Source organism: Neomonachus schauinslandi, chromosome 11 (assembly GCF_002201575.2).
Source record: "Neomonachus schauinslandi chromosome 11, ASM220157v2, whole genome shotgun sequence".
NCBI classification, from domain to species: domain Eukaryota; kingdom Metazoa; phylum Chordata; class Mammalia; order Carnivora; family Phocidae; genus Neomonachus; species Neomonachus schauinslandi.
In genome coordinates this window covers 50152020-50163921 of record NC_058413.1, presented here as the reverse complement: position 1 = coordinate 50163921, position 11902 = coordinate 50152020, and the positions used below count along the sequence as shown (strand labels likewise).

The following is an 11902-nucleotide window of genomic DNA, read 5'->3' as shown; positions in this document are numbered from 1 at the left end:
CTATTATTACATTTTTATTTTTTTCATATAAATGTCACTGTTTGACAAGTTCTACAGAATTCCTTTTGGAATTTTAACTGGGCTTACATCTAATTTATGGATCCATTTGAGGAGATTAGACATCTTTAGGGTGTCAAGTCTTTCATCCAAGATCATGGCATGATATTCTCTTTAATGATATATAAATAAAATATAAATATATAACAATAAATATAAAATTCATTAATAATCTCTTACATTGCTCCATACTTTTTAAAAATTTTTTTCCATTTATGTTGATTTTGTATATGTCAATCTTGTTGAACTCTCTCGATAGTCTACAAATTCTCTATAGATTCTCTTACTTTCTACACAAATGCTAATATTCACACTTCTTATTCCCCTTATTTTTTTAAGATTTTAATTATTTATTTGAGAGAGAGAGAGCACAAGTGGGAGAGAGGGGCTGAGGGAGACAAAGAGGAAGAGGCAGACTCCCTGCTGAGCAGAAAGCCTGCTGCGGGGCCCATGGGGTTCCATCCTGGGACCCTGGGATCATGACCTGAGCCAAAGGCAGATGCTTAACTGACTGAGCCACACAGGTGCCCCTCTTATTCCTTTTATTATTAGTTATTTTTTCTGATTGCATGGCTGTGACCTCCAGTACAGTGTTCAGTATGGAAGGAGTAGGGACACTAGTGGATTTCTTTGTAGTTTTCTTTAGAAGCATTTATAAATGCTTCCAAATTTTCACAATTTATTACACACTTCTAATTGTTTGACTTGTCAATACCTGACACCACTTGCTTCCCATTATATTTTATTGAAAATTGTATAGATGGTCTAAGATTTCATACCTATTTTCATTAGGTTTTTGTGGTAACATCATGTAATACTTTTTTTTTATTATTCTTATGTTAATCCCCATACATTACATCATTAGTTTTAGATGAAGTGTTCCATGATTCATTGTTTGTGCATTAACACCCAGTGCTCCATGCAAAATGTGCCCTCCTCAATACCCACCACCAAGCTAACCCATCCTCCCACCCCCCTCCCTCTAGAACCCTCAGTTTGTTTTTCAGAGTCCATCATCTCTCATGGTTCATCTACCCCTCTGATTTCCCCCGCTTCATTCTCCCCCTCCCGCTACCTTCTTCTTCTTCTTCTTTTTTTTTCTTAACATATATTGCATTATTTGTTTCAGAGGTACAGATCTGAGATTCAACAGTCTTGCACAATTCACAGCGCTTACCAGAGCACATACCCTCCCCAGTGTCTATCACCCAGTCACCCCATCCCTCCCACCCCACCCCCCACTCCAGCAACCCTCAGTTTGTTTCCTGCAATTAAGAATTCCTCATATCAGTGAGATCATATGATACATGTCTTTCTCTGTTTGACTTATTTCACTCAACATAATACCCTCCAGTTCCATCCATGTCGTTGCAAATGGCAAGATCTCATTCCTTTTGATGGCTGCATAATATTCCATTGTATATATATGCCACCTCTTCTTTATCCATTCATCTGTCGATGGACATCTTGGCTCTTTCCACAGTTTGGCTATTGTGGACATTGCTGCTATAAACATTGGGGTGCACGTACCCTTTCGGATCCCTACTTTTGTATCTTTGGGGTAAATACCCAGTAGTACAATTGCTGGATCATATGGTAGCTCTATTTTCAACTTTTTGAGGAACCTCCATACTGTTTTCCAGAGTGGCTGCACCAGCTTGCATTCCCACCCACAGTGTAGGAGGGTTCCCCTTTCTCCACATCCCCGTCAACATCTGTCATTTCCTGACTTGTTAATTTTAGCCATTCTGACTGGTGTGAGGTGGTATCTCATTGAGGTTTTGATTTGGATTTCCCTGAGGCCGAGCGATATTGAGCACTTTTTCATGTGTCTGTTGGCCATTTGGATGTCTTCTTTGGAAAAATGTCTGTTCATGTCTTCTGCCCATTTCTTGATTGGATTCTTTGTCTTTGGGTGTTGAGTTTGATGAGTTCTTTATAGATTTTGGATACTAGCCCTTTATCTGATATGTCATTTGCAAATATCTTCTCCCATTCTGTCGGTTGTCTTTTGGTTTTGTTGACTGTTTCCTTTGCTTTGCAAAAGCTTTTTATCTTGATAAAGTCCCAATAGTTCATTTTTGCCCTTGCTTCCCTTGCTTTTGGCAATGTTTCTACGAAGAAGTTGCTTCAGCTGAGGTCGAAGAGGTTGCTGCCTGTGTTCTCCTTTAGGATTTTGATGGACTCCTGTCTCACATTGAGGTCTTTCAACCATTTGGAATCTATTTTTGTGTGTGGTGTAAGGAAATGGTCCAGTTTCATTCTTCTGCATGTGGCTGTCCAATTTTCCCAACACCATTTGTTGAAGAGACTGTCTTTTATCCACTGGACATTCTTTCCTGCTTTGTGGAAGATTAGTTGACCATAGAGTTGAGGGTCCATTTCTGGGCCCTCTATTCTGTTCCATTGATCTATGTGTCTTGTTTTTGTGCCCGTACCTTAACTGTCTTGATGATGACAGCTCTGTAATAGAGCTGGAAGTCCGGAATTGTAATGCCGCCAGCTTTGCTTTTCTTTTTCAACATTCCTCTGGCTATGCGGGGTCTTTTCTGGTTCCATACAAATTTTAGGATTATTTGTTCCATTTCTTTGAAAAAAGTGGATGGTATTTTGATGGGGATTGCATTGAATGTATAGATTGCTCTAGGTAGCATTGACATCTTCACAATATTTGTTCTTCCAATCCATGAGCATGGAACGTTTTTCCATTTCTTTGTGTCTTCCTCAATTTCTTTCATGAGTATTTTATAGTTTTCTGAGTACAGACTCTTTGCCTCTTTGGTTCGATTTATTCCTACGTATCTTATGGTTTTGGGTGCAATTGTAAAGGGGATCAACTCCTTAATTTCTCTTTCTTCTGTCTTGTTGTGGGTGTATAGGAATGCCACTGACCTCTGTGCATTGATTTTATATCCTGCCACTTTACTGAATTCCTGTATGAGTTCTAGCAGTTTTGGAGTGGAGTCTTTTGGATTTTCCACATAAAGTAGCATATCATCTGCAAACAGTGAGAGTTTGACTTCTTCTTTGCTGATTTGGATGCCTTTTCTTTCTTTTTGTTGTCTGATTGCTGTGGCTAGAACTTCTAATACTATGTTGAATAGCAGTGGTGATAGTGGACATCCCTGCCGCATTCCTGACCTTAGGGAGAAAGCTCTTAGTTTTTCCCCATTGAGAATGATATTCGCTGTGGGTTTTTCATAAATGGCTTTTATGATATTGAGGTATGTACCGTCTATCCCTACACTCTGAAGAGTTTTGATCAAGAAAGGATATTGTACTTTGTCAAATGCTTTTTCTGCATTGATTGAGAGGATCATATGATTCTTGTTCTTTCTTTTGCTAATGTATTGTATTACGTTGATTAATTTGCGGATGTTGAACCGAACTTGCAGCCCAGGAATAAATCCCACTTGGTCGTGGTGAATAATCCTTGTAATGTACTGTTGGATCCTATTGGCTAGTATTTGGTGAGAATTTTTGCATCCATGTTCATCAAGGATATTGGTCTGTAATTCTTTTTGATGGGGTCTTTGTCTGTTTTTGGGATCAAGGTAATGGTGGCCTCATAAAATGAGTTTGGAAGTTTTCCTTCCATTTCTATTTTTTGGAACAGTTTCAGAAGAATAGATATTAATTCTTCTTGAAATGTTTGGTAGAATTCCCCTGGGAAGCCATCTGGCCTGGGCTTTTGTTTTTGGGAGATTTTTGATGACTGCTTCAATTTCCTTAGTGGTTATAAGTCTGTTCAGGTTTTCTATTTCTTCCTGGTTCAGTTTTGGTAGTTGATATATCTCTAGGAATGCATCCATTTCTTCCAGGTTATCTAATCTGCTAGCATAGTGTTGTTCATAATATGTTCTTAAAATTGTTTTTATTTCTTTGGTGTTGGTTGTGATCTCTCCTCTTTCATTCCTGATTTTGTTGATTTGGGTCATTTCTCTTTTCTTTTTGATAAGTCTGGCCAGGGGTTTATCAATCTTGTTAATTCTTTCAAAGAACCAGCTCCTAGTTTCGTTGATCTGTTCTACTGTTCTTTTGGTTTCTATTTCATTGATTTCTGCTCTGATCTTTATTATTTCTCTTCTCTTGCTGCGTTTAGGCTTTACTTGCTGTTCTTTCACCAGCTTCTTTAAGTGCTGCGTTAGGTTGTGTATCTGAGACCTTTCTTGTTTCTTGAGAAAGGCTTATATTGCTATATAGTTTCCTCTTAGGCCTGCCTTTGCTGCATCCCAAAGATTTTGAATAGTTGTGTTTTCATTTTCATTGGTTTCCATGAATTTTTAAAATTCTTCTTTAATTTCCTGGTTGACCCATTCATTCTTCAGTAGGATGCTCTTTAGCCTCCATGTATTTGAGTTCTTTCCGACTTTCCTCTTGCGATTGAGTTCCAGTTTCAAAGCATTGTGGTCTGAAAATAGGCAGGGAATGATCCCAATCTTTTGGTACCAGTTGAGACCTGATTTGTGACCTAGGATGTGACCTATTCTGGAGAATGTTCCATGGGCACTAGAGAAGAATGTGTGTTCTGCTGCTTTGGGATGGAATGTTCTGAATATGTCTGTGAAGTCCATTTGGTCCAGAGTGTCATTTAAAGTCTTTATTTCCTTGTTGATCTTTTCCTTAGGTGATCTGTCCATTTCAGTGAGGGGGGTGTTAAAGTCCCCCACTATTATTGTATTGTTGTCGATGTGTTTCTTTGCTTTTGTTATTAGTTGCCTTATATCATTGGCTGCTCCCATGTTAGGGGCATAGATATTTACAATTATTAGATCTTCTTGTTGGATAGACCCTTTAAGTAGGATATAGTGCCCGTCCTCATCTCTTATTACAGTCTTTGGTTTAAAATCTAATTTGTCTGATATAAGGATTGCCACCCCAGCTTTTTTTTGGTGTCCATTAGCATGGTAAATGGTTTTCCACCCCCTCACTTTCAATCTGGGGGTGTCTTTGGGTCTAAAATGAGTCTCTTGCAGACAGCATATTGATGGATCTTGTTTTTTTATACAACCTGATAGCCTGTGTCTTTTGATTGGGGCATTTAGCCCATTTACATTCAGGGTAACTATGGAAAGATAGGAATTTAGTGCCATTGTATTGCCTGTAAGGTGACTGTTACCGTATACTGTCTGTGTTCCTTTCTGGTCTATGTTGCTTTTAGGGTCTCTCTTTGCTTAGAGGACCCCTTTCAATATTTCTTGTAGGGCTGGTTTTGTGTTTGCAAATTTCTTTAGCTTTTGTTTGTCCTGGAAGCTTTTTATCTCTCCTTCTATTTTCAATGACAGCCTAGCTGGATATAGTATTCTTGGCTGCATATTTTTCTCATTTAGTGTCTGAATATATCCTACCAGTCCTTTCTGGCCTGCCAGGTCTCTGTGGATAGGTCTGTTGCCAATCTAAAGTTTCTACCATTGTAGGTTACATATTTCTTCTCCCGAGCTGCTTTAGGATTTTCTCTTTGTCTCTGAGACTCGTAAGTTTTACTATTAGATATTGGGGTGTTGACCTATTTTTATTGATTTTGAGAGGGGTTCTCTGTGCTTCCTGGATTTTGATGCCTGTTTCCTTCCCCAAATTAGGGAAGTTCTCTCCTATAATTTGCTCCAGTATACCTCCTGCCCCTCTCTCTCTTTCTTCTTCTTCTGCGATCCCAATTATTCTAATGTTGTTTCATCTTATGGTATCGCTTATCTCTCGAATTCTGCTCTCGTGATCCAGTAGTTGTTTATCTCTCTTTTTCTCAGCTTCTTTATTTTCCATCATTTGGTCTTCTATATCACTGATTCCCTCTTCTGCCTCATTTATCCTAGCAGTTAGCGCCCCCATATTTGATTGCACCTCACTAATAGCCTTTTGATTTCAACTTGGTTAGATTTTAGTTCTTTTACTTCTCCAGAAAGGGTTTCTCTAATAACTTCCATGCTTTTTTCAAGCCCAGCTAGTATCTTTAAAGTGATGATTCTGAACTCTAGATCCGACATCGTACTAATGTCCATATTGAGTAGGTCCCTGGCAGTCGGTAGGCAGTACCTCTTTTTTGAGAATTAAAACATTCACTAAAATCATAGAGCATTGCCAGTAAGCTCACCTTCATATATACAAAATAAAGCACAGAACATTCAAGCAAGATTTACAATTACATAGAAAAAAATGTAAAAAGATGTAAAATGTAAAAGAAAATGTAAACAAATATTTCATTAATAACCAGAAAGTTTGAAAACTCTCTCTGACAAAGGACAGTGTGTCCTGAGTCCTGGAATTAGATTGCTACTCTTTTTCTAGGTTCTACTAGATGCAGCAAGATCTCAACTTCTTTGAATTGTTTCAGCTTTTCCCCATGTGACACCTAATCTAGGCATGCTGGAATAATAAAGTAATTATTTGATTTTTTGGAATGCGGAAGTCTTAGTATTGAGTTATCATTTCTATTAGACTACACTGTGATACATTTTCTCTGGATTGTGCCTGTTTTTAATGAAGGACCTTCTGTTTTTCAGACCCAATATCTTCAGTTAATACAATTGTGTTACTTCTTTGGCTCAAACTGAAGTTCTTTTTTTTTTAAATTAATTAATTAATTTTTATTCTTATGTTAATCTCCATACATTACATCATTAGTTTTAGATGAAGTGTTCCATGATTCATTGTTTGTGCATAACACCCAGTGCTCCATGCAGAATGTGCCCTCCTCAATACCCACCATCAGGCTAACCCGTCCTCCCACCCCCCTCCCCTCTAGAACACTGTTTGTTTTTCAGAGTCCATCATCTCTCATGGTTCGTCTACCCCTCCGATTTCCCCAGCTTCATTCTTCCCCTCCTGCTACCTTCTTCTTCTTCTTTTTTTTTAAACATATATTGTATTATTTGTTTCAGAGGTACAGATCTGAGATTCAACAGTCTTGCACAATTCACAGCGCTTACCAGAGCACATACCCTCCCCAGTGTCTATCACCCAGTCACCCCATCCCTCCCACCCCACCGCCCACTCCAGCAACCCTGTTTCTTTCCTACAATTAAGAATTCCTCATATCAGTGAGATCATATGATACATGTCTTTCTCTGACAAACTGAAGTTCTTATTACAATATTCTTTAAATCCTATTCTAGATTTGGGTCCTGACTTTCTGCCAAGTGACCACCTTCTCAGAACTCTACCTTAGGTTCTCTTCGGCTATGTCCTTCTTGGATCTCTGTCTCACCCAGGCACAGACACTTTGCAGTTATAAACATGGACCTTGCCTATCTTGCTCACTACTGCAACCATAGCACCATAACAAGGATTTGTCTATATTAGGTGTGAATGCATATTTTGCAGATAATATGATGTTAACTGTAAGCCTGAAGTGTCATGACCATTCTCTGTATGTGCTCTGCATTGTTCTCTTGGCCCAGTATCCAGTGTCAGTTGGGTCTGCCCTCAGATATCTGTCTCACTTTACCAGGTCATTGAAGGAAGGGTCCAATTATGGGTAATGTGTGAGTAAACAGAAAAGTCTTCCCAAGGAAGTCTGAGCTTTAACATTTCCTAGATATGGCTATTTGGTTTGAAGAGACTGATTTCCTACTCATATGTTTTACTGAATAATTATAACACCTTCACTATTAAACATTCCATCTAAAATATATTTTATTAAAATAATAGAGCACAAAATAAATATTCATATGTACATGTAAATAGTGTTAAGAATAGTTTAAAGAATTATAAAGTATAATTATTATCATCTACCTTTTGAGAAACGTTTGACACTAACCCCTAGCACTAATATTTCTGCCTTATCATGAGTATAGTCTCTATTTACATTTTTCCTTAGGTTCTGTGACTTCCAAGGTTTATACATGGCTCTATTTCAAATCTGTCACTGCAGGATTTGAGGGCTCTGTGTTGTAAGAAGCCAAAAAATGAGACTTCTCTTATTTTACTCTTCTCACATTGGTGTCTAGGACATAAGCACTCATGTAATGTGGCATGTTAGGACAAAGACATTATTATTCATCCTCTAAAACACTGCCTTCCTTTTCTCCATGTGGAAGAACATAAGAAAGAGAAAAATCACAGCCATGAAGAAAGAATTTGGCTTTAGCTCTTTTCCAAGAAGGATACATTTTTCCTCAATTCAATTGCTCTCCTACCCATTTTTCATTTACCTTTGAATCCATATAACTAGTGCCGATCTGATCCATACAGCACCTATTAGCCACATGTGGCTATTAGGTACCTGAAATGTGATCATCCTGAGTGAAATATATTGTAAATGTAAAAAACACACTGGATTTTGAAGACCTAGTACACAAAAAGAATGTAAAATATGTTATTAGTACATTTTCTTATATTTATTATGTGTTGAAATTATAATGTTTTAGATATATTGGATTTAGTAAAATATATCATTAGGATCAATTTAACTTTTTATATTTTAAGGTGGCTATTAAAACATTTAAAATTAAATGTGTGGCTCACATTGGACAGCACTGTTCTAGAGGAGATCCTTATTAGTATCAGTTATTGGGATAAAGCCGTCATTAATCTGTTCACCTTGTTTAGGAAATGAACCTGTCAATACCGCTTTTTTGTGTTAATACTGTTTTGATGGGAGCCATAAATGTGTAAAAGTTGCATATAAACACAACAATGCAAAGCTTTCAAAAAATATATGTTTTAAATATAAAGATCTTACCAGTCTATTTTAGAAGACAAGGCTTATTTCAAATTTTCTCAGTCTTGGGCGGTACATGCTTTAAATCCCCTGATGTAGCCTTTTGTGCATTCTGTGTTCAAGTTTTCTAACAGCTAACTGGGGAGATCTGGGTTTGTTGTACAGTGTGACCATGGTAGAGATTAGTCCTGAAGGTTTTTGGTCCCTTTTAATGAGTAGATGTTAATATATGATAGTGTTAAAACTGGTAGACTTTTAATATTCCCTAAGAGATTGTAGCTTAAATTTACCTTAGCATATTATATCTTCATATTTATAAGACCTTCCTGTTGGTATTATACACACTTTAAACCAAGTCATTTTTTCTTATGTTGAAATGTGTGAGAGAATGAGATTTTGGGGAATTCTTTTTGAAGTAACAAAAAAAAAAGGGCATCTATGATATGAACCTAATTGTATCTGGACATTCTGTTTTTACTTTTGAGATATATAGTATTCCCAGTTCAAATGCTGATTATGTGCTTTTAGCTATTATTCTTAATTATATGAGTATATGTTTATTACTCAAATGTAGCTCACAGTGATATCCAGGAGCAGAGGAATGAAATACCAAGTTATTGTTCTTCATTGTGAGACAGAGGTTTGCTGAATGAAAACTTAATTAGTTCAAGGATGAATCAGTGAAGGTGTAAGACCTAGATTTTGGTGAGACTATTAGTATTGGACTGTGGAGAGATTTTCCTTCCATGGTCAAACAAGGAAACACACTTATAAGTTGTTATTGAAGCACAAAATCTTATATTTAGAAAGAATCTTCTAAAACAAGTTATTCACTGTTCTGAGGTGTAGCAGATGAGTCATATGACACACAATGAGAACACCTCATTTGTTCCCTAGAACCCACCTTTTTTGTGGTAGTTGTGCAAGGCTTACAGTTCAGACCTTTAACTCTGTATCTAGTGGTTTCTTATATTGCCAGTTACCCTACTCCCTATAAGTACCTTATTCCATTTCTCACTCTCATATTTGTATTCCCCCCAATCAAACTTTGGGTTCCTAACAGCAACAATATTCTATTTTTTTTGTCTTAATAGCTAACAGAATTCCTAGGACACAAAGTGTGCTTAAAAATGGTCCAATTAATATGAAAACAATGTTCAGGGATTATGTTTTCCATATTTTAATTATTATTACTGAATCATATATGACAATCCATAAACAATCTTTAACTCATTAGCAGAACTATGTGTGCATACCATAAATTATGGAAGCCTGGATCCAAAGATAAATGTGCAAAGCACAAACCCATTGGTGAGAACTTAGGAGTCTCTTGAATCTAGTCAAACTGATTGCTAATTGTTGCACAAATGAGAAATCTATGCAAAAACCCTCTCCTCTTCTCATGCCCATTTCCTAATGTCCACCCAATTGCAGACCCAGGTACAGACCAGTAGCAACATTCCATCATTCAGGACTGAAATTTCACTCCTATTCTTTGTGTCCAATGTGTTCCCTTCCATGGAAATAAGAATAAGAATGCATTACATATTACACAACTTTACGCCAAAGTATCCACACTTGTATATTCACTAATATAAATTCATGACATATTAGCAGCTATATATTTAGGAACATAAATTTCTCACTTTAGAACCTGCCTGAAGGAACCCCAGTATTTTGTCAAAACAGGAGAATATGTACGGGAAAAGCAAAAGAGGTAAAGATATTGTTAAAGGAGAAATGAAAGGGACATTATTATAACACTTAAGTTTATTTAGGAAGAAACAATATCCAATTTACCCATTTTGAGATTGTAACTCATAGATATGAATTTCTGCCCACTCACCCATTGTTGATTCAAAACATCCTATATTAGGAATGCAGAGATCCAGTTGTCCTCACTACCACCCCCTATTCAGTAATCTCTGGATTCCTTGCTTGATCTCCTGAGTTCGCACTCCATAAACAATGGGGTTGAGGGCTGCAGGGATGACATGGTGGAGAACATTGAGCAAGACTGGCACATCAGGGGAAACCTTCTTCTTCACCACATGAGTGAGCACAAAGACCAGAAGGATGGTGCTGAAGAAGAGGATAAGGATGAAGTGGGAGCCACATGTGCTCAAGGCCTTGGCCACAGCACCCTCTGCCTTAAGTCTCAGCACAGCTCGAAGGATGAGGCTGTAGGAGAGGAAGATGAGGATGAGATCAGATCCTAGCAGTGTCCAGCCTCCAGCAAACTGGTAGAGGCGATTGATGGTGACATCATCACAGGAGAGCCTGGAGACATACATATTGGCACAGATGCAGTTCTCAATGACATTTCTCCCACAGTAATTGAGTCGGGATGATAGAATGGGGATAGGCACTGTAGAAATAATATTCCTGGCCAAAATAAAAACAGCAGCCTTGGCTACAAATTGGTCAGTGATGATGGATGGGTACCTCAGTGGGTGGCAGATGGCCACATAGTGGTCATAGGCCATGACCATGAATGTGCAGGACTCCATGGCAAGGAAGCAATTCATGATGTACATCTGAAGGAAGCAGGCATAGAAGCTGATGGACTTGAGGTCAAACTAAAAGATGGCTAGGACCTTGGGAATGACAGTGAGGCAGAGCACGATGTCCAGTAGGGAGAGGATGCTGAGTAGGTAGTACATGGGCTCATGCAGAGAGGCCTCCATCCGGATGGTGATCAGAAGAATACCATTTGCCCCCATGGCCAGAAGGAAGAAGAGGCTGAGGGGCAGGGAGAAAGAAAGCTGCCAGCTGGAGGATCTGACAAAACAATTCAGGAGGAAGTCTGAAACCTCAATGGAGTTGTTGCCATTTGGGTGTGCTGTCATCTTTTGTCATATATTTGTATAGTTTTAATGATCTGTAAAAGTAAGGTAAAAATTAGCTACTGACTCAAGACACATGAATTTTGAAGAATTTGCTTCACTTGGGTGAAACCCATGAATCCTAGCAGGTCATCTAGAGCCATGTGAATTCTTGTGTTCACCCTTTGTGCCATCCTGCTCAGATATTACTATCACTAAGCAGTATAGAGGAGTGAGGTAATATGGTTCACTTATACATTTTTGATTTGTTCAAGTTCTATTTTTAAGAGATCTGTTATGTCTTTGCAGCAACTAAAGAGAAGGAGAAAATTACTTGGAAAACTACTTTGTGACAGGTGAGTCT

The 11902-nt window shown here is 38.0% G+C and overlaps 1 protein-coding gene across 1 annotated transcript; it reads right to left on the bottom strand.

Annotated features, from left to right (window-relative positions):
- Positions 1–10614: 10614 nt before the first annotated feature.
- On the bottom strand, positions 10615–11562 carry LOC110576500 (olfactory receptor 56A3-like). Its single transcript, XM_021685688.2, is given in 1 exon segment — positions 10615–11562. A coding segment is annotated over 1 exon segment (948 nt).
- Between the last annotated feature and the right edge of the window lie 340 nt (positions 11563–11902).